The 23,775-nt window shown below is 47.0% G+C and overlaps 1 protein-coding gene across 1 annotated transcript in view; it reads right to left on the bottom strand.

Annotated features, from left to right (window-relative positions):
* The window catches only part of CDH13 (cadherin 13), a 647,236-nt gene that overhangs the window by 110,163 nt on the left and 513,298 nt on the right, over nucleotides 1-23,775 (bottom strand). The window contains exon 7 of the mRNA XM_082366865.1: nucleotides 5,685-5,867. Coding sequence (XP_082222991.1) covers nucleotides 5,685-5,867 — 183 coding nt within the window. The remainder of the gene's footprint in view (nucleotides 1-5,684; nucleotides 5,868-23,775) is intronic.

Here is a 23,775-nt window from a genome sequence, read left to right on the forward strand (position 1 = left end):
TTAGCTCTGCAGGGCCCTTAACAGGCAGCAGCTGTGAGGCCAGCAGCGTGAGCAGCAGGATGGAGTGGAGCGGCCCGGGGCAGAGGAGGAGGAGCAGGCTCCCGACAGGAACGGGAATCTTACCATTGTCTCCTAGGGCCGTGGTAACAAAGCACCAGGTGGCTTAATGCAAAGCTTAGTACAAAGAAATGAACTGTCTCACAGTCCTGGAGGCCAGAAGTCCAAAATCGAGATGTTGGCAGGGCCATGTTCTCTCTGAAAGCTCTAGGGGAGCCCTCCCTGCCTCTCCCAGCTTCTGGCGTTCCCGGGCTGGCAGCGCATGAGTCTGACCCCTGTCTCCACCATCACCTGGCCTTCTCCCTGCGTGTCTCTGTCTTCACATGGCTGCCTCCTCATAAGGACACCAGTCATCTTGGATTGGGGGCCCATCCTACTCTATTATGCCCTCATCTTAACTAATTACACCTGCAGTGGTCCTATTTCCAAATAAGCCCACATTCACAAGTTCTGGGGGTTATGACTTTAATGTCTTTTTGGGGGGAGGCACAATTTAACCCTAACAGTGGGGTACCCACAGCTCCCCCCATTCACACACGTCTTATATTTACATATTACGTATAAATATACATACAATATTTGATCTGCATCACAACCCCTCATTACTTTCCTGACATAATCCATCTCTCATTGTGCACCTACTGTGTGCTAGGAGGGCCCCGTGTGCATCATCTCACCTAATCCTCACCTTACCCTCATAATAGTAGGTGATTTTAGATCCTTTTTACAGATGAGGAAACAGTTTCAGAAAGGTTAAGTAACTCGGTCAAAGTCACACAGCTAACAAGTGGCACAGAGCCGAGATGCGATACAGGGATTCTGATGAGAGAATCCGAGCTGATAACAATAAACTGCTTTTGGTACCGGGTGGTATTTCCACAAGTAATGCTGATGGGGACTCAGCCCTCTGTCCTGCCTTGGGCCACTTCATTCATACCAGGAAGCAATGTAGCTTAGTAGTAGAAAGCGCTCTTTGCTCCCAGAGCCAGAGGGGAGGGGATCGAGTCCTGGCCATAAGAACTCTAATGAATAACTACTGGACCACAGGCACATCACTGCATCTCCTGGAGCCTCAGCTTTCTCATCAGTAAAGTCCTAGTACCAAGGATTGTAGTAAGATCAGAGGAGATGATGCATGCTGGGTGTTTCACACAGCGGCTGGCCTGGAATCGGATATAATAACAAGAGGCTGTTAAGACAGTGAGGAAGAGGAATATGGGTAGAAATAGCTGGAAGAGCCACTGCCCTCCTGCCTTGCCTCTTCAGGTATGTTCGAGGCTGACATTCCTCAGCAGAATGCTGGCTTCTGAGGAATGCAGATGTGAGTAGTGGCACAGAGAGAGGGAAGGAGAGAGAGAGAGTCCAGCCTTTTCCGGAGAGGAGGACCTCTGCAGTGCTTACTTCCGTTTGCACAAAGCTGGGTGTAATGACACCAGTGGGGCGATGCCCAGGGCCAGTCTACCAGAAGCTGATGAAACGTGGGTCTCTGCTCCCACCCCTTCCGAGGCCTGCCCTGGGTCATGCTGCATTAAGAAGCCCTCCGTTGTCTCGGGCATATAACCTTATTAATGTGATTTGTCTGGTGTGGGGTCTCTGTGTCAGGGATGGGAGGAAATTGAAAACACTTCCAATAAAGGTACAGAGATGTAATTTGATTAATATTTCATCAAGTGTCAAAAGAGGGTGTGGACCATTGTTCTGGAGGATTTCAAGGCTGGAAAAGCTGGCTCTCATGGGAAGGGTAAAGAATCTGGGGTTTGTTCTCCAGAAGAGGGAGGCTTTGGAAGTGATCAGACAGTGAGTTTTCAGCCTGTGACAGGTTTGGGGATCAAGGATGCCTGCTTTCTCAATGCTTCCTTCTCCTCTGAGGACAAAAGAGAGAACAGACTTAAAATGCAGGGTGGATTATATTCAGCTGAAAGAGTAACTCTTGGACAGTTTGGAATAGGACACGGCTACTCATCTGGCAGAACTGTTAGGATTCGGTCCTGTAGGAGGAAGGACTCCCGCAGAAACCACACAGTCCTGAGACCTCCTCTTGTTCTCCCGTATGCCGACTGCTAATTGTGTAGGGCGGAGCTGCTTGTGGTTGGGCTGCAGCATGGCCATGTCCACCCACCCCTCACTGCAGACGCCTCAGAGGAAAGATTCAGACTTCCCAGCCTTCCTTGCAGCTGAGGGCGGGCATGTGTCATCCGGTCAGTGACACATCATTGGAAATTGTCTGGAGGACCCGTGGAAAAGACATTTTTTCCCCTAATGAGAAGAGAGGGGCCCATGAGGGCACATATACTCTCTCTCACTTGCCTGGCTGCCTCCTTGCTTCCTGCCTTGGAACACGGCAGTAGGAAGACGTGATGCCCGGGGCTGTGACAGCCATTTTATGTCCATGAGGAAAACATCAGAAACATCTGTGGTGCCACCTGCTGGCTCTCTTGACACGTTGAGCTGCCAGCCAATCCTAGATTGGCCTACCTTCATCTAGTTATGAAGATCATGAAATTCTCCGGACTATTTAAGCCACTATCAGCCTGGCATCTGGTTACGTACAACTGAAAGCATTCCTAGCTAATGCACTGGGTTGCTAGCAAGGTGGAGAGCACAGGGAGCATGGTCAGGCCAGCCTCCAGAAGGCTATCCTGGGGCTTTAACTCAGGTGCACTGAGAAGCAGAGAAAGCTCAAGGCCCTTTATACAAATTCATGTGGCAGGCAGCCAAAGGGGGGATGCCCCCATCCCAATTCTGAAGCAAAGGGAGTCCACTTGCTAGTAAAATGGAGACCCAGGGAGGGCCCCAGGCTCTGTGGGCACCTCCTCCCGAGGAACTGCAGGTGGAAATTCCTTGTCCTACGGCAGTGCTCGTCCACAAGGCTGTGCTCTCCTGGGGCAACTCTCCCTCCTGTTCTGACCCTGCAGGTGTGGGGCAGGCCCAAGAACCTGCATTTCAGCTAGCATTCCAGGTGACTCTTCTATATGCTAACGTTTAAGACTCACAGCATTGTGGGCCAAAGGGGGAGTGTGGGGAGAGGAGAATACTCTTTTCCAGTCTAGCTTTGCTTGTATTTTATTTTCCTCAAGCTGTAGCAAACACAGGCCGGGAGAATGGTGCTCCTGCAGGGTTTATGGTGGGGATGTATATTTACCCAAGCTTTGTCTTCCAGCTGCAGGTTTGGAAAATTGCCTGATGCCTTTCATAGATACAGGGCTAGCCTCAGAGAACAGCCAGTGGCTATGTTTTATTTTTTTACGACTTTCACAGCTTTGAAACTATAGCACTGAATGTAGGAGGGCAGTGCCAGGATCTCCCGGGAGTCCTGGCAAGGGAAGAAGAATTGGGAAGACCCAGAGGCTGCTCTTTTCAGGGAGACGTTTGGGGCTCAGTTCAGACGAGGTTCTGAAAAGGACAGGGCCTGGGAGAAACCTAGACCCCTCATCCTCTGGAGAAAGCCGGAAACTTCTCTGAGGTCTGCCATTCTCAGTGGCTCCGGGTTCTGCCCCCAGGGATGTTGTGGAACTTTGTTGGTGCAAACGTTTATACGGCCCTGCAGCTAGGCTGAATAATGACCCCACCCCCCAATATGTCCATGGTCGAATCCCTGGAACGTGTGTTACCGGACATGGCAAAAGGGACTTTGCAGGTGTGATTAAGCTAAGGACCTTGAGCTGGGTAGAAGATCCTGGATTATCCAGGTGGGCCCAATGGAACCACAAAGGTCCTTAAAAGAGGGAGGCAGGTGGGCTTCCCTGGCGGCACAGTGGTTAAGAATCCTCCGGCCAGTGCAGGGGACATGGGTTCGAGCCCTGGTCTGGGAAGATCCCACATGCCGCGGAGCAACTAAGCCTGTGAGCCACAGCTACTGAGCCCGCGTGCCTAGAGCCCGCAAGCCACAACTACTGAAGCCCATGCGCCTAGAGCCCGTGCTCCACAGCAAGAGAAGCCACCGCAATGAGAAACCCGCGCACCGCAACGAAGAGTAGCCCCTGCTCACTGCAACTAGAGAAAGCCCGCGTGCAGCAACGAAGACCCAATGCAGCCATAAATAAATAAATAAATAAAATTAAAGAACACTGCACAAAAAAAAAAAAAAAAAAGAGGGAGGCAGGAAAGTCAAAGGAAGAAGTAGATGTGACAATGGAAGCAGAGGGTCAAAGTCAGAGAGAGATAAGAAGATGCTGGGTTGCTGCTTTGAAGATACAGGAAAGGGCCATAAGCCAAGGAATGCAGGCAACCTCCAGAAGCTGGAAAAGACGAGGAAATCAATTCTCCCCCAGAGCCTCCGGAAGGAACCAGCCCCACCGACTGTAGCCCTGTGAAACTGATTTTGGACTTCTGGCCTCCAGAACTGTTAAGAGACTAAATTTGCGTTGTTTGAAGCCCCTGCGTCTGTGGTCATTTGTTACAGCAGCCCCAGGAAACGAACACAGGCACCACGTGCCAGTCACATATTAGCTTGTGAGCTCCTCACAACAACCTGGAGCGGTGGGTTGTACCATCATCCTCATTTTACAGATGAGGAAACTGAGGCACAGAAAACAATTAAGCATCTTGGCCGAGGGTGCACAGGGAGTAGATAACAACGTTCCTGCTTGGTCCACTAATACGATTACTATAAACACGATTGCTCTCTGCTTTTCAGGCAAATTGCTGCACGCACCAGAAAAGAAGCTGTGTTCCGATGGACGTTCTGGTCTGGCAGCAGCTCTCCCAGAACCTCCCAGATCCCTTCCTCCAGGACACGGGGACCACCAGCCTCGCGTGCTCTGCTGCCACCCCCCTCCCTCCCATATTTCTGAGCCCTCCTGTTACATCATTGTCACTTTCCTTCCCGGTCCCCCTGTAGCAGACAGAGGTCAGCTAGCTGGGCAGCAGTGCTCACAGGCGGTTTCACACGGAGAAGCGTCCCGTGTGTGTAATTATCTGCTGTGTTTGACAGATTAAGAAGAACTGTAGGGGCTTCCCTGGTGGTGCAGTGGTTAAGAATCCGCCTGCCAATGCAGGGGACACAGGTTCGAGCCCTGGTCTGGGAAGATCCCACATGCTGCGGAGCAGCTGGGCCCGTGAGCCACAATTACTGAGCCTGCGCATCTGGAGCCTGTGCTCCGCGACAAGAGAGGCCGCGATAGTGAGAGGCCCGCGCACCGCAATGAAGAGTGGTCCCCAGTTGCCACAACTGGAGAGAGCCCTCGCACAGAAACGAAGACCCAACACAGCCAAAAATAAATAAATAAATAAAATTTAAGAGAGATAAGCAAAAAAACATTCTCTCTATAAATTTGATCTTTAAAAAAAAAAAAAAAAGAACTGTAATAACGCACAATCTGACCATGGATCTTTAGAAAACCTTCACAGGTCCCATTTTTGCATATCTTTGATAATTCATTATCAAGCATATGGAGAATCTCATTTAAAAATTAAGTTTGTTTTTTTTTTAAGGTTACACAGAAGTTTAGGTTTTCCAGAACCTGTAGAACAACTTGGTTTTATAGCCATGAGGGTACAAGCACACCCCTACGCTGAAGCCTTTTCCCATTTTAATTCCGGGAGGAGGAGACAGCGGCTGGTTTATCCTCGACCTGGGGCCCTGGGTGCTCAGGCGAGGAGGGAGGAGCAGTTGGAAGCACCCTTACTTTGACGACGGAGAGCATCCCCTCGTTGCTTTGCGGGTTGGTGTGGATCTCGAAGCTCTGCCCAGGGTTCCCGTTGATGATGGTGTAGGCGGCCCTCCACGCGCCTGTGGTAGGATCGTCCTTGTCCTCAACTGTCAAGTTGACAATAACTCCCACGGCTCCTTCCTCGACTGTGGCTTGAAACTGCAAACAAAGCAGACCGTCACTGTCACTATTTTGGAAAAAAAAAAAAAAAAACCACAGTGAAGACCATTGATGGCACTCTTACCATATGCCTGGTATTGGGCACATTACCCATACCATCTCATTAAATAATAAAGACTAACAGAGGAAGATCACGATGCTGTGTGTGCCAACAGATGATATGCTTCAGGTTCTCTCAGCCTTATGCGGGGCCATGAGGCTGAATTCCCTCCTACAGGATGTGGGCAGAAGTGATGTTTGCCAGGGCTGGCCTGGGTTCACCTGGGCTGAGGGTTAAGAGAACAGCTGTGCTTCTTCTCTGGACCCCTTTCCTTCTATCTACCTGGATGCAGACAACCAGGAGACCCAAGGGGAAGGTGGAGCCACAAGAGGGAAGGAGCTTGGGTCCCTGAGTCACCACATGGAGGTGGGTGGGAGCCTGTCCTGAACTGTTGTCGAATGAGAAACAAACTTGTATTGAGTTTGAGCCTTTATGCATTTTTGTTTGCATTTGTTCTTGTAGCCTTGTTACTGAATGCAAATCTGTGTGCCCAATGCACAGTGAGGCCAAACAATACCAAAACGTCAGAGTCTGGAGCAGAGAAAGGTTTACTGCAGGGCCAGGCAAGGAGATGTATGGCTCATGCCTTAAAAACCCTGAAGTCGCTGAAAGCTTTCAGCGAAGCCCTTTTACAGGAACGGTGAGGGAAGAGCATGGTTAGCTGTTGCAGACTTCTTGGTGTCGGATCCTTCGTTCCTGAGGTCAGGTCACCGGCAGGTCACGGTGTTCCTGTAAACCTCCACCAAAACAAATGTTACTCTCTGTTCTGACAAGTAAGGGCAAGGTCCCAAGGCTCAACTTTGGCCCTCTGAGGTCCAGGCCCTGGCTGAGAGGAGGGGGGTCCCTGCGGGGTCCAGTTACCCTGCCCGGGAGCGTTCGTCCAGCACCCAGGCTGGGTCCTCCCGCCACTGCCCAGGCCCGGCTGGCAGCGCCCTCAGGGCCAGGTCCCCAGACCCTGCCCAGCCGTCATCACTGAGGGAGCCAGGGGCCCACGACCCAGCCGGCCCTCAGGTGCCTCAGGCCACCCAAAGGTTGGGGCAGAGCGGGCCGGGTCCCAGGGACCCAGGGAGACCGCCGTCGCCATTAGGTAGCGGAGGAGGGCACGGGAGAGAGGTTCCCGCGGCCTCAAGGCCTAGGCCCGGCCAGTGGGCGGCCATGGCAAGGGCTCTGGAGCTCTGCGGGACACAGCCCCCAGCCTGTCCTGGGGCCCCCCAGCTCACCCGCCGCCTGAGGCCGGGGACGGCCCGGAGGGACCCAGGGAGAAGGCCGCCGTCCACCTCTTACCTCTTGCCGTGAGGACCACCCCGGGCGGACTGTTGGCCGAGCGACCTCTAACCGCCACACTAAGTGTCTCTTGCTAACCCTCCTGTGCTTGAGGTCTCGCGGTAACGGTTGCGCGGTAACGGCTGTGCACCGGCCCCGCCCCTATTACAGCCTCACCCACCCTGAACGACAAGGTAACCAGATAATCACACCGCCATCGCTCACATATGGAGGGACGGGGATTGGAACCCCAGTGTTTGACTCCAGAGCCTCTGCTCAACTGTAGCCTCTTCCTTAGTGAAGGAAGCCAATTTCATCCCTCCCACCCCTTGCCCACACCTAGCATGACTTTAAAAGGAAGGAAACATATTTTCTAAGGAAACATATAAATCGTTTGGAGCTTTGTTGTACCTGTGTTTTTATTGTAACACATCTCAAATATTTGTTGCAAGTAGATGTGGTGAAAAATAAATCAATAAATGAAAAATCAGCTTTCAGGTAGAGAATTTCACGAGCCATCATTAGCACATTCCTTTGAGCTGGAAGCATAAAGTATTGTTTTGGTGCTTACCTCTGATACACTACTGGTGAATAGTAATCTGTTTGCAAATATTTTATATACAATTAATACCAATAAGCTGACAACAAGAAGAAGAAATATCCTGGAATTTCAATTAGTAGGAAAGAGAATCTAGAGACAATAAGAGGATGTCAGAAAGCCCTTCTGTTCAAAGACAAGTAATTTGAGAAATGAGGTTTCAAAAGCGGTGGCTGATTAATTAATTGACTTGCAAATCATTAATCACAAGCCATAATCTTGATGCCTTGGGGGAGCAGGATGGGGACGGGAACTAATTTGTCTGTCACAACTCAGCAAACCTGCTTGAGCTGTTTCCCTTCCCTACAAGCGGTGCTGGGAAATTCCTGGAACACGCACACTGGATGGAAAGGAGCTGGAGTGAGGGGAAGTGGAGGGTACTGTCACACAGAAACAGCTCCACGAGACAGTTATTTTGACCTGATTCCTCTGATTCTTGTTTAAGTTAGGCCTAACTTCTATCTTTCCCCCCTTATCACAAAAATTACGGAATTCCTGAGCTTGAAATCTAGACTGGTGGTTCCCAGCCCTGTTAGAATCTCCTGGAGGGTTTTTTAAAAACACTGTTTTTTAAAAAAAATAACCCTATTCCAGTTCAGTTGGTCTGGGGTAAGGCGTGGGTTTCAGTGTTTTGTTGACCTGCCCAGATATTTCTAATATGTAGTTTGGATAGAGGAGCATGAGAGTTCAAGGTCAAAAACGGCCAAAGTAAGGATGTGAGAGCCTGCCCTTGTGCATTGCAAGGCTGCCTGAGTCCCATGCTGAGGCGCCTGCAGTGCATGTGGGATTGGTAGGAAGGAGAGCTGTGATCAACTACTGCCGTCTGCCATGTGTCCAGGAGTGGGACACACGTGCTATCCAATCCTACAGGTGGCAGATAAAGAAACAGGCACAGAGAGAGAAGGAAGGAAGAGGTTTGTCCAAAGTCCTTGAGTGAACCAAAGGTCAGATACAAATCTCCTGGACTCCAGTAACGTCTGCTTTCCACACGTTCTATTACTCACGCCCACTCAACAGTCCCATTGCTTAGGCCAGTCCTCCACCCCCTGCTGTGGTCCAGAGCCAGAGGACTGATTCTCTGTCCCTCCTGATCACAGCAGACCTCAGCTCATAACCTGTCCCTGTGGCTGTTCTGACACCTGTACCTTGGGACAACAGGCAGACAATTCAGTGGGTTTGGGAGTGCTAAGACTAGAGGATGCTGGAAACCACCAGTCAGGTGCGAATGCCATTACATCCAGTCCACAGGTGAGGAGTTACTTTGTCAAGGCAGGTGAATGTCACATTGCTGAGAGGAAGACACTCTAAGAACAGATCACGATTTGAGGAGGCTGGAGGCTCCACATGTGTCTGTCTTGTTCAGGGCTTTCTCTCCACCCCTTGCATGACGCTGGGTGCATAGAAGGGACACAGTAGGTGTCTGTTGAGTGAATGAATGGTCTTAAAATAGGAAATGGGGCCTGGCATCAAAGGTGAGGGCTGAGAGGAAATGTGGAGGGATGAAGCTATACAGGAGTGAGACTAAGAGAGACTGGCATGGTGACGGATGCCTGATTCTGCCACTTGCTTGGATGGTCCAGGGCAGGAGGGATGGGTTGACCTCCCTTGTTCTCCAGAACATCTCCAGCAGGGATGCCTATGACTTTCGAAGACACTGGGTACGTTATGTTTGTTGGTCCCTCCTACCACACTTGATTTTCATAGGCTTTAAAAATTTCATTTTTTTTCCCCCTGATGTGAGGAAAAAAATTAAAATTTTCTTAGATCCTAAAAAATTCATTTTTTTTTTTTTTTTTTTTGCTGATTTTAGGAGTTCAGGCATGCGCTTATAGTGCCTGGTCCCCAGTACACAGCACAGTGCTGGACACATGAAGATCTTCTGGATGGATGGATGAATTTGTAAAATTAATATTTAGGCCATGTATAGGTGAGAAAAGCCTGTGCAGTTTCTCCCATGACACCTTTTCATGACATCCACCAAGAGGCTGGTGCAGAATACCATTTCAGTGCGTGGGCAAATGAGTCCAAGTGGAACAGGAAGGTGATGTTTTAGAAATTCTCACGGCATGCATTACGACCCTAATATAGCCTTAGATGTAGTAATGTGTCCACAGCTACATTTACCTACCATCCATCACCCATCCATCCATTTATTTTTCCTCTGTTCATCCATCCATCCATCCTTCCATCCACTTATCCATCCTCCATCCATCCTCCATCCATGCATCTGTCCATCCATCCACCCATCCACCCATCCACCCATCCATCCATATTCCAGCCAGCCAGCCAACAAATATTCGTCAAGCGGCTTCTGTGTACCACACATGATATAGTATTAAATTCTAAAAAATAGAAAAATAAAAAAATAAATTCTAGGGATACACTAGTAAACAAGACAACAGACATGGCATAAGTTTAATTATAAAAATATGTGAAGTGTTGGGGAAGAAATAACAGTTCTTGGAGAGCCTGAAGCTTGAGGCGAGTGGTGAGAGGGGGTGGTGCCTGACCCAGTCTAGGGAGGGTCATTAGGGAAGAATTCCCTGAGAACTGAAAGAAGAGGAGTTAGTGAGATGAAAGGGGAGAGAGCCTTCCTGGCATCTGGAACAGCAGGTGCAAAGGCCAGCAGTGAAGGAAGCACAGGGCATTTGTGGACCAGAGGGGAGGTGGGTGTGGCTGGAGAGCAAAGGAGAACTCGGGGAGAACTGTTTGCTATTGGACTCCAGAGGAGAATTGAGTCAGATTATGCAGAGCCTTGTGGGCCAGGGAAAGGCATTTAGAATTTGTCTTGAGAGCCAAGTGAAGTCTAATCAAGGAACTGGATTATGTTTAAATCTACTCCTGGGAGAATTCAGAAAAAAATCTTTAAATATAGAAAACATTCAACACAATTATTATAGTCTTTGTTAAGACCATTATTTGATTCTTGCATAAACTATAAAACCAGTTTCCTTGAGCATCCATTTAGAAACTCATTATTGCTTAATTAAATACTCATTCTATTAATTCTATTCAATGTTTAACCCCATTATGTAATTCAAGAATGGAAAATTAAGTAGATTAAAATGAAACAGTACCGTCTTATATTTCTATAGCAATGCTCACTCTGTGATTTAAAAACAATAGACAGACATTAACTTACGATACTAGAGCAGGAGGAATTACGGATTGTAACATTACTTCATTTAATTGGAAAAAAATAAAGTTACTTTTCTGTTAAACTGTGCAGCAAATCAAATACGAGATGCAAAACGTGTTTTTACACAATCAGTATGGGCGACTGGCTTGGGACATACTGAGTTTCATTAGCTCTCTCCTCTCAATTCAGAACTGAGTTACTTCATTTTCTTTTCTTTGCCAAGGTGAGGTGAATTTTGTGATGGACATTTAGGAAGAGACTACTTGGACTTGCCACAAAGGTTATCCATCACCAGGGGAAGAGGGACTTGTATTTTAATTTACACTGAGAATGAACACTGTTCCTCACAGAGCAAAGAGTTGGTCCTTAAGGTTAACCTGAAAGACGGAAATAACGATCAGCAGGCTAGAAAGCCACAGATGGGGGAGAAGCGACAGCTGATGACTTTAAGGGACCGGACACATGCAAGCCTGCCTGCTCCATCGCTGGAGTCCAGGTTCATGAGCTGCCAACCCTGGGGTTTCATGGAGAACTGATGTTGAACTTGAAAAGCTGGGATATAGTCATCTGGGCCCTGGCTTTGAAAAAATTAAAAGATAAGGTCCCAGAAAGTTTTACACACTTCAGTTTCTATTTGTGAGGATAAAAGGGTGAGGGAGACATCATCAGAAGCTGAACTTGCAAGCACTTTTATGAGTCTGTATTTACATAAACGATGCAGCTTGTTGGGAAAATCTAATTTCTTGCTGATAGCCTAATGGGTAGAAACTGTGATTGCTATAAATAAGATCATACATTTAAGGATCCTGGCATAGACTAAGGAATCAGTATTTGTTAGCAATGGTGATGATGATCGATTTCATTCTGTATCATATGAAATTCTTACTAATAAATTGGAGAATATGGCTCAAACCCCTGTGACTCTTTCTGTTCTTATCACAGTCTGCCTTCCAATGTGGTTGTCTTGTGTAGATAGCTTATTTCCCTTGGTGGGTGTGGAAGAAGCTCTTTGCTCTTCAGTCGTGTATACCTGACACTCACAAACTTGCCTATCCTTGTCTTGATCTTTATCACCAAGACAAATGATGTTAACTTATCACACCCACATTTAGAAGGAATAGCTGCATCAGATATCTGGTTTCCTTCTATCTATGATTAGGAGTCATCGTGGGGTAGAAAGATGCAACACCTCATTTAAATAAATAGTCATTAAATGTCTATTGCATGTCAGGGGGTCTGCCAGGCACAAGAAGTACAGCAGTAAATGAGAGGGACACTATTCTCTCCCCTCATGGGTTTACAGCTCAGCAGACTGACACATTCCCTCCTGGTCACCCCATTTTTTTTATATGCTTTGCTCACACTATTCATTTTCTACCATTTCTCCACTGTCATTCATCCCAGGCTGCAACTATATTTGGACATGATTTAGTTTACAGCTAATGGTCATTTTAATAAATGGTGCTGGGGCCATTGGCTAGCCATGTGGAAAAAACAAAGAATCTTGATTCCCTACCTCACACTATACAGAAATTGTGAAAGGTAAAACAATCAATGTTTTAGAAGAAAACATAGGAGGACATTTTAATTCAGCTTACAGTTAATGTTTATGTGTACTTTATATATATGTAATATAATGTAAAATATTTAAAATACATATAATATAAAAATATAAAATGTAATTATATATATAAAGTACACATAATATAATATAGATAATATTTAAATAACAAATTTAGTAAGTATAGAGTTTATTCAGTATTTTAAAGAAGGCTTTATGTCTAAGGAGTGATGAACAGCAGAGCCCCACAAGGGACTCTAGGTTGCTTGGCTGAGAACCATGGTCTGCTCATCAGCCATCCCTCAAGACAACTGTGCCTACTGAGTCCCTCCCTAGCCACGTCCCAGTAGGATGTGCATGGACAGGCCCCGAAGTAATACCAAGATGGGAGGGGACCATTCGGGAACCCAAAAACCCATAATGGCCCCAGACATAGGTGAGCGTCTTTTACTCATTTCCCATCTAGTCAACATTCTCTCTTCTCTAAATATCATTTCCTCTTTGAAAATGAGGAGTGGTGTCAGCCCTTTGGTTTTCAACGCCCATGGGAGACAGTTCACAGAGAGAAGACGTAAAGCAGATGCTAGAGCTGGGCTTCCCGGCAACTGTGAGCAGAGACTTCCCCGCCCTCTCAAGTGGAGGCAGCCTGGGGTGTGCCCCTATCAACTGTGAGACGGGTCTTGTCTCTGTTTCCGAAAATGCCCAACACCACCTCTTTCATAAAGTGAGAGCACTATAATTAGACATTCAACTTTGGGATCATTTTTGTCTAGAGAATACAACCTGAGGGGAGAAGATGACAGTGTACATGTGTTGGAGGGTCTCACGATAAGAAGAATGACCACTCCTTCTCTATTCTCACTGAGAAAAAGGAAAGTGAACTAAATTGTACGTCACATGCCAGAGATGATAACATTCTAATGGTGGATGGCAGTCTTCCTTTTCTGAAGATTCTTTAAGTTTCTGAGTAGATTTAGTTCAGGGTGCCTGTATCCATAAAACATCTGAGGAAACTATACCTTCCCCAGCTCCTGCTGAAAAGAGTGTTACTAGAGGGCCATTTGTATCACACGATCCCAGCTTTCATTGCCAGAGCTGACTGGACCCAGAAGTGGCACTGGACTCACAAGTCACCAATCTATTGGCTGCTTCATGAATGATCAGATGATTTCTCTAAGCATATGAACTCAGAGAAATAGAGGCTATATAATCAGAGAGCAAAGGGTCCTTAAATCCTAAGTTTCTGAGTAGATGAGAAATGGAGTGGCCATTTTTTGTCATTTGGACATGAACGAATAGATGCATAGAGAAGCAAAAGAATGGACACACTGAAAGAAAAACCAAGAGATCTTGGGGGCACTCAGAGACAGACAGATGAGGAAGCATCCTGGATCTCTGACTAGTTTCCCAGTCCTGCTCCTGTTCCCCTGAGGCTCCCTGTGCTTCTTGTGTGGGGTGCTCCCGTGCCTCTCAGCAACCCCATCTCCTCTCCAGCCGTCTCATGTGGGTTTCTACTCCTTGCAACTAATGAAGCCCTGGGAAAACAGCTGTGGTGGATGGATGTCTATCACTCTCAGGACGTAAATGTGGTCCTTTTGATGAAGATTTGGGTTTCATAGATGTTTCCTCAAATATTTTTTCTTTTTCTCTTTTACATCTTGCTATGGAAATTTTCAAACAGCTATAAAAGCAGACAGAATGAAGTAATGAACCCCATGTGCCATCATCAGGCTTCAGAGATTTTCAACTTATGCCCCCATTGTGCTTCATCTACACGCCCACTTCTCCCCATTCCTGTCTTGTTTGGAGCAAATCCCAGACATATCACTGAATCTGTAAATAATTCACTGCTTGTCGCTCAAAGTTAAAAACTCTTTTAAAGAAAACAGAATCAAAGTCCTCTCCTGATCCAACTAACATTAATTTCTTCTACTGACAATTATTGTGTTTTTCTTTTGTGCCGGATGCTTTACTAAAAGTATTTGCATGTTATTTCTATTGTGGGGAGAGAGAGTCCCTTGTAGCTGCGGTAAAGAACAGTTAGAGACTGGCCTATTAGACTTCTCCACGGGTTACGAGAGTCTTCTCAGTTAAATGTTACTAAACATTTATGTTTATTATGCCACACACCGTTACTAAACAGGTGAGGAAACAGAAAAGCTGAATGCGGAAATAGTTCAATGATAATAAGGAATAGCAGCTCGATGGCAAAGAAACAGGTTCCTGAGTGGGGAGGACTCTCCAGAGTTGCTGGCATTCCAGGCAGTGAGGTTCTTGGTCCAGGAGAGCCGAGGCACACATCTCCTAGTGGATGTGACCCCCAACCCCCCACCCCAGGGAGCCCCGGGCCAGGAGGAGAGCTATGTGCCTGGAGGGCTGCGTCTGGGGTCCTGTTCCAAAGAGAGGAAAGACAAGCGTCACGCAGCCTCCCAGCTGTACAGGTGCCAGGGGATGAGCCAACAGGCAAGAGAGGGAAACAATATTCACCTCGTGCTCCGGCAGGAATTATCCTCCCCTCCCCACTCAGTGCACTCTCTTCTGTATTGATTCATTTCCTAGGAGGAGTTTCCATGGTTGCTGCAGACACAGAGGAGGTGCTGGGTACCCGACTTTGGAGGAAGATGCCCAGCCAGGTTCTGGCTTGCTGGGGGCCCGACGGTCCAACAAATTTGTTTATGCAATTCTTCCTCCACGTGACCTCGCCTACCGAAGCTCCTCGAATTTACCAATTACAGATGCATATTGCAGCTACGAAGTGAGTTTTCAGGAAGAAAAGACTCAAATACTAAAACATATCTTTTTGTCCTCAAAACAAAATGAGAACACACAGCCACTGAAGACTGGCAGAAAAATAATACAGCTGGGCAATGGTTCTCAAACTATGTTCCTTGGAACAAAGAGTGTTTGAGAGATGGTGCAGGAGTCCCACGAATGTATCACGTATTTTCCTTTAAACAAGAAAGACTGAAACTGCCTGAGGAATCTGCTAGATATATTTTATCTGTTTTGCATATTAGAGTTCTTGTCTAAGATTTTGCTTGCAAAAAAAAAGTTTTGCTGCTGAAATGACGTTTGAAAATCACTGCCTTAGGGAACTGATGAAATAAATATTACATGTGATGGTGAGAGAAAAATAAAAACCAAGGAGCAAATATGCCTGCATTGTTTTTTCTCCACATGCCCGGTGTGGAAACTTTATTTCATCTGACATTAATATCTCTCCTTCGCTTGAGTTTCTCTTTTTAAAAAAATGAAAGAAAAGGCAAAACACATTTGTACATTTGATGAGATAACTGAAAAATAGTTTAATTTTGAGAAGCAAAGAGATCTTCTGCAGGGATATGCATTCAACACAAATATCTGAATCTGGATGAAGAATGACTTTTCTTTAGGAACAATAGCATGGTCTGCTCTAAAGACTTAGAATTTGGTTTACGCAATTCTGCAAATTTACAGGTGTGGAAAATTCAGTGAAATGGGGCAAGTTCTGATCTACCTCTAACTCACGGGTAAATTCTGTAACTTCTCTGAGTCCAGGTTTGCTTATCTGAGGTGTAGGGTATCAGGCTAGAGCAGGAGTTCTTAACACTGACTGCACATTAGAATCACCTGAAAACTACTCATGATCTGAGGTCCCACATTCAGAGATTCTCTTTGGGTAGGGCCTAGGCATTTGCATTTCTGAAAACTCCCCCAGATGGTTCTGATGAATGGCCAGGAGGTGAGAACAGCTGCTTGAAATGACTCCGAAGGCCCCCTCCTAGTGTTAGGATCGGACTTTAAAAAGATCATTGTGACCTATTCTAGCTTGTGTGGGTCCTAGCCGGTGTTGGGAGTGCCAAAGGATGCCACTGGTGGGACCCTTGAGATTTCTTACAGTTCTCTGCTCCAGGAGTCTATAGGAGTTGCTAACGGACCAACGGAATACATTTGCCAATGAAATCACAGGGCTATCTCCTGGAGGTCATCTTTTTCATCACCTCAAACAGAAATCCTGTACCCATTAAGCAGTCATCCTATTCCTCACCGCCCCCCACCCCCAACCCCAGCCCCTGACAATCACTAACCTACCTTCTGTCTCTATGGATTTACCATTCTGGAAATTTCATAGAAATGGAATGACACAATATGTGGTCTTCTGTGTCTAGCTTCTTTCAATTAGCATACTGCTTTCAAGGTTCATCCCTGTCGTAACCTGTGTTGGCACTTTGTTCCTTTTACTGGCTGAATAATATTCCACAGCATGGATGGACCACATATTATCTAACCATTCTGCCACTGATCAACATGTGGGCTGTTTCCACTTTTTGACTATTGTGAATATGCTGCTCTGAACATTCATGGACACGTTTTTATATGGACGTATGTTTTCATTCCCTTGGGCAGATACCTAGGAGCGGAATTGCTGGGTCACATGGTGACTCTGTGTGTAATGCGGTGGAGATCTAAGTCATTCACCAATATGCAGAGAGTGCTTGGGTGGCACCTTTTAAACACATGAGGCCATGTACTGTTTGCTGGCTTCTCAGAGCTCACTGCCCCCTCCCGTGTGAGGGAAGGCAATATTTGAGAATGAAGCTTCCCTCTTTGAATGGCAGGAGGGGTTGGGAAGAAGGGGGATCTATGGGCACCGTATCTCCTTTGACTAACCCACTTCAAGTAGCCTCCTTTCCCCTATTTGCATGCGGTATTGCTCAGCTTAATGCAGAAATAAGACGGACACCCCGGAGCTCACGGAGAACAAGCCCTGCTCTGTACGTGCCCCTTGCAGCTGTTTCTAACTAGAGAAAGTACATCTTTAATCTCCTGAGCGGTAGGAAAATCGACACACTTGGCTAGGCTCCTGATGCTAATGCCCCAGTACAAATAAGGACACGAGAAACCTTCTGCTTTCATTACAAGGGATTTGTACAAATTCACACATGGAATTGACTTACAGCTTCTAATTTATATTTAAATCCCAAATGTCGTTGTCAGAAGAAACTGCTTTAAATCTATTGTCTGTGTCTGCACCATTGATTCCTGTTTCAAATAGACCCCATGGGACCAACTGTAATTCCCATCGGCACCTCTGCATATTTCTTCCCAGAGGTGGCTTGTGGTGCTTCTGAGAACATCTGAGTCCCACAGGTAGAAAAGATGGATGAGAATTTTTCCCTTGGGAATCAGACCCAGTGAGAGGGGAAGGATTAGAAAAATCATTCTCTGTCCCTTCTGGGCTCTGATCCCAGGGTGGAGTCACACTGGAAGTCTGTGTGGGGAGAGAGGTGCCCCGATGGCCATCTTTCATGTTGAAAAGAATGAATGATGGAAAGTTACTCATGTTCAACACCCCCTGAAGCTCTATAACGTATTGGCTGTGTGACCTTGGTCAAGTCACTTAACCTCTCTGTGTCTTGATGTTCTCATCAGCACAATGAGAAAAATAATAGTCCCTACCCTTATAGGATTATTATGATGATTGAGAATATTTATAAATGTCAAGATGAATGCCAGATATGTAATAAGCAATATAGGCACATTGTCACGATGAACACAGACAGAAAGAATACAGAAATGAAGTTTGTAATGGTGCACATCAATTATAAGGAATGTGACCAGAGAAATAAACTTTGTTCTTTTGGGCTTTTTGTTGCTGTCGTTAGAGTAGACTAGTTTTGCTAAATAATATTTCTGACAATATAAATTTCCCTTGTTGTCTAAAACTACTTAGACTTGGTGTCACGTATAATCAGAGGTGTCCTGACCAATAGTACCTTTTAGAGAGGTGTCCTGACCCATAGTACTTTTTAGTTCCTAAATGTATTTTTAATCTAACTTAGGGTTTCTCAAGAGCAGTGCTCGTGACACTTGGGCTGGATAACGATTTGCTGGGGGGGGGGGGGTGGTCCTGTGTGGGATGTTGAGCAGCATCCGTAGCCTCCACCCACCAGATGCCAGGGGCACCCGAGCTGTAAGAATCAAAAATGCCTGCAGACATTGCCAGATGTCCCAGGGGAGCGCGTGCGTGCGTGCGTGCGTGTGTGTGTGTGTGTGTGTGTGTATACAATCCTCCCTGGCTGAGAATCACTAATCTAGCTAAACCAGGTCGGGGGCTCCCTAACAAGTATCTGCCTGTAAATGGCAGCCCATGAGCTCCCCCAGGGCAAATTTATCAGCAAGTTGGTCCTAGACTTAAGTCTCATGGGAAAACTGAAATAGCATAATAACATTTTCCAGGGTAATTGAATCGCACATTGCCAGAAAAACATTCAAGGGTAAAACTAAAGACTGTAATTATTATGAAAATTATTGATGTAGTTTTCATTGCTCTACAATTTTTGAATTAGCCACTGATAATCCCTTTTATAAAAGAAGAAAGGTAGTTTTTCTTGCTTCTCCTTCTTCCTGACACTTGCCTGCCTCTCACTTTTCAATAAACACGTTCAAGCCTGTGTGTGCTACGTGGACTCAGGTGCAGCAGAGACCCGGGCCCTCCTCTGAGGGGCAGCCCTGTCACCTGTGGGGCTTTCTCCATGGGCCTCAGAATTTTCCATTTGGTCCAGTTAGAACTATGTTCAGACCCAAGCTTATTTGGCAGTGAAGAATTACTGTCTGTGGTCCATTTTCCCCTCCCAATTTTCCAAACCCCTGCTACTCAAAGTGTGGTCCCTTGGCCAGCGTGGGTATCACTTGCGAGCTAGTTAGAAATGCAGAATCTGGGGCCCCGCACTAGACCTTCAGAATCAGCTTCCAGGTGATTCAGGGCTGCATCAAGTCTGAGACGTCTGCTCTTGACCGCTCTACCAACTCTTTGTGACTCGGTGCTTGCTGCCTGACCCTGATGGGCAGAGAGACCAGAATACAGGTGCCCTCTACGTTCAGCACTCCCAGCCTGGAAACCTAGAGACTAGAGGGGGCCTTCTCCCTCCTGTTCAATGTGAACTTCTTCCCTGGGTCCCATCCCCTCCCCTTCCACCTTCCACTCCTGTCCTGCTTCCCTACCTGCCAACTTACCCCACCTCTCAAGTCTATAACGTGTTCTCGACTCTCCAATTAAGAACACAACCACAAAACACGCGCAGCGAAGCGAAAGCCTCCCTCCACTCTTCCGTGGCTCTCATTCCCTTCGCAAGAGGGGCCTGCATTTCCTCGGCCCCCACTGTGCGATAACAGAGCACTAAATACCTTGGAACCTGCTGTGAGGGCTAGGGAGCACAAAATTTAGGACTGCAGATTTATCTGCAATCAAGGAACCATATAACTGGTCGTTGTTGAGGTGTAATTATAGGAGAAAACATACTGTTCAAGAATCCTTACCGGGTCTGCTGAACAGGTGCCAAGGAGGCTTTTCATGAAACTCACACGTAACAGGCCAGACACTGTCCAACCCCAGCCTGTGGCTGCTGCATCTGGGCTGCTCCACGCGCATGGGGACGGCCGTAAGGAGGCTGTATTGTGAGTATGGAAAACAGCAGCTCTCACAGAGTTAAGGACTTCTAAGTAAAAAAGTGAAGTCTTCCAGCTTGATTTTTCCCTCCCTAGTGACAGGTGGGGCAGTGAGAAGTGCCAGGTAGCATGGGAGAGCCTGTGGGAAATGAGAGAAGCTGAGGGGAGAGAGAGGAGAGAGCGGGGAGATTGACAGAGAGACACACAGAAAAAAAGAGGTGGAGAGAGAAAGAGAGAGCCAGTGGGGGGAGGGCAGTGCCGGGAAAGAAGGCAGGGCTACACATGCGAAAAAGAGAGAGACAGAGAAAGGGAGACGAGAGAAACAGACTGGAGAGGGAAAGAGAAAGAAGGAGAGATAAATAAGTTAGAAAATAAAGACAGGAGAAAGAGATGTAGAAAGAGGGAGATGGGGGTGGCTTAAGGGCTTGGTTTTGCTTTTTCTTAAATAAGAAAATCTGGGCAAGTCAAGAGCCGCGTTCCAGCACTTTTGGCATTCCCAGGGCCTGTGCCAGAAGAAGCTGAGGACAGAGATTTCCATATTAATAGAACCCAATGGTTGAGGCCTCCAGTCTAACTACTTAGAGCAACTGCAGTGGGAGGAACTGAGGATTCAGTGACTAAGCCAGGACCCCTGGGAGGAGGGGTGACCGTGTCCACTGCCCCCACCCAGAAAAGATGCTGGTGGGTTCTGGGCCCTGGGCGTTGCCTCTACGATAATTACCAGGAAGCCCAGTCTTTTTACGACAGTTTCTAAAATCAGTGCATTAGACACAATTGGATATGATCAAAATGACCCTTAAAAGTCTCCAAAAGGGTCCTTATGGAGACTCTCACGGCCCTGGGAGGCTGTTCTACTCTTGGGCCACCTTGTATGAAAAAGCTACATGTGACTTCGAGTGTATACAGACTTGTATAAGCTAAATGTTTGGATGATGAGTCATGTGTGTTTCATTAACCCCACATAGGTCCTTCCAAGGGATGGGTTTGCATCTCCTGAACTCATCTTTTTGTTGCCTTTACAAATATTTAAGGAGAGGTTGCAAACCAAGGAACCAAGCAAAATCTGTGGTCCTTAGCCTCCAGTTACCTTATGTGAAGTTTGTGTTTTTAACACATCTCAGAGGGCCTGCCCAGGGCAAGGGAATTGTAACAGGGACCATAACAGGCATGGTAGCTGGTAGCTTTCTGGGCCCTGGTGGGGTCGGCCAAGGGGACACCTGAACATAATCTCTTCCTTTTTGGCTGGAGGGCACCCCATAGACATGCACCTGAAACAGCACCCTGCTAACGGCCACCTCTGGACAATACTCATTCTTCACATGTCAACTTGTGAAGATTGTTGAGGATGAAAAAATGGGCCATTCCTGGGGATACACATTCTAGCTATCCTTGAACATGGAAAAATCCATCACTTTGTCTTCTCTGTCAATAAGAGCAACTTCTGAATGGAAATAGAGTCCCTGGACCATCAGGTTTCAAAGAGGCTCATAAGTAAGTTGATGCAACACACACACACAGATACACACACGTATGCACATGTACACACACATCTTTTGCAGGAAGGGAGTGTTTCCAAAGCGAGTCCACATCTAGCGTTGTTGCTATAGTAACACAAGTGAAAGAGGAAGACAGCTTCACAAACAAAACACAATGGTGAGCTTCTTCTGTCACCTGCCTGCGACCTTGTTCTTTCTACAGTCAGGGAACAGGTGGAAGGTTAGTGTAATTTAAGCCACAAGGAAGTGAGGAGGCCTGAAGTCACAGCAGTGTGGTACAGACCTCAGGGGAGGAAAAGAAAAAAACATGACGCCTGAGGACAGCGAGTTCAGGGGCTCATTAGCAGGTAAAGGTGACAGGTGGGCGCTGACTCTTTCTGATGTAACCAGCAGCTAGAGAAGAGGCCATCAGAGGGGGTTTCACAGCCTCAGAATTGCTGGAACAGGCTGTAGCATGGGGATTTGGCTGAATTGAGAAAACTCAAATAATTGGGTACAAAATGCCTGTTTTCTGAAGAAAGCCACGCTCTGCAGACTAACAGCAGCAAAATGATGATTAATAGCATGGTAATATCAATAGCAAAAGCTAACATTTGCATGCTTCCTCGATGTTGTGTGCTGGGCTGATGGCCCTTGGAATCCCACTTTACTGGGGTCCCTGCTACGAACGTGGGCCCTTTTCCGGGTCTAGAATTCTGTCCCTGTTCTGTGCCCGAACGTCAGGTGCTTCCCTGGACCATGAACCTCTTCTTCTGTGCATCTGCTGGAGCCCATTCACAGCAGGGCAGGTCTTCCTCCATTGTCAGGTAGGTGTCTATGCAAGTACAGAAACCAGTGTAGCTCAGGAGATGGAAAAGGTGAAGGTAATTGAAAAGTACTTTGATCATACTGGAAAAGGGGCTATAAACTGCAATTTAAATAAATACTCATACCTTTTGGACCCAGCGTTTCACTTGTGAGAGTTTATCCTATAAAAACCTTCATACGTGCGCACGAAGATACACATTCAAGCATTCTTACTGCTGTGATATTTACAAAAGGAAAAACCAGGGACCACCAAAATGTCCATCCCTAGGGGACTGGTCAAACCGTGGGACACCAGTGAAACAGAACACGATACAGAGCCATTAAGATAATGAGGGGGCAGGACTTCCCTGGTGGCGCAGTGGTTAAGAATCTGCCTGCCAACGCAGGGGACACAGGTTCAAGGCCTAGTGTGGGAAGATCCCACATGCCGTGGAGCAGCTGAGCCCGTGCGCCACAACTACGGAGCCTGCGCTCCACAGCCCGCGAGCCACAACTACTGAGCCCATGTGCCACAACTACTGAAGCCCACGTGCCTAGAGCCCGTGCTCCACAACAAGAGAAGCCACCGCAGTGAGAAGCCCGCGCACCGCAACCAAGAGTAGCCTCCGCTCGCCGCAACTAGAGAAAGCCCGCGTGCAGCAACGAAGACCCAACGCAGCCAAAAATAAATGAAGAACTAAATAAAAATTTATTAAAAAAAAGATGATGAGGGAGCTAATTGCTTGGCATTATTGATCAGAAGGGAAATGTATTGTATCGGATGATGCAAACACCTTGGGTTTACTTAGTAGAAATAAAATGTGTTAAGTTAATGAAATCAGGAGAAAGTGGGCCATGCAAGGGGCACATGTGAAGGCAGAGCTGAGATAAAGAGGAGATTACAGATTCTTTAAGGGTCGAGATTGCAGGAGCCAAGGACACAGGTGGAGTTCACCAAGCTGCTGTGTGTGAGGGGCTGGGAGTGCGGGGCTGACCCTGCGGGCGATGCTCCCAGTTGCCTGGGTAGAGCCCTCTCCCCAGGTTAAAGGTATAAAAATAGAGACAGGCCACGTGAGAATTCAGCAAGTGGTCTCTAGGGGTGGAGCATCTTCCTGCTGGGCTTCCACTCAGAGCAGGGGTCGGGTAGAGTGTGTGGGCGGTGGGTGGCTGTGCAGGGGACAAAGCATAAGATCATGAGGGGCTCAACTTGAATCACACATAAAGGCGGTGGAACCTCTGGGATGCTGCTGACATGCTCGAAATGACCACTCATGGAAGTAAACCAAGAAGGTGTGATACCCCGTGTCTCGTTCATTCCAGCTGGAAGGAACTTTAGCTGGGAGATGGAGGAACCCACTCTCCTGAAGCCTTCTGTCAATTGCCTTGAATGGCTAAACATTACGGAGTGTTTCTCCGCCCTTTGCTGTCACTAAGAAAGGCCAAGACCACCCAAAGCAGGTAGCAAAAGCAAAAGGGGAAAAAATAAAAATAACAGCAACAACAGCCTATGTTTACTGAGTGGTTACTCTGTGCCGGGGATAGGGATAAACTCCCTACACATATTATATCATTTGAT

Source organism: Balaenoptera borealis (genome assembly GCF_965194805.1).
Source record: "Balaenoptera borealis genome assembly, chromosome: 19".
Classification (NCBI taxonomy): Eukaryota; Metazoa; Chordata; class Mammalia; order Artiodactyla; family Balaenopteridae; genus Balaenoptera; species Balaenoptera borealis.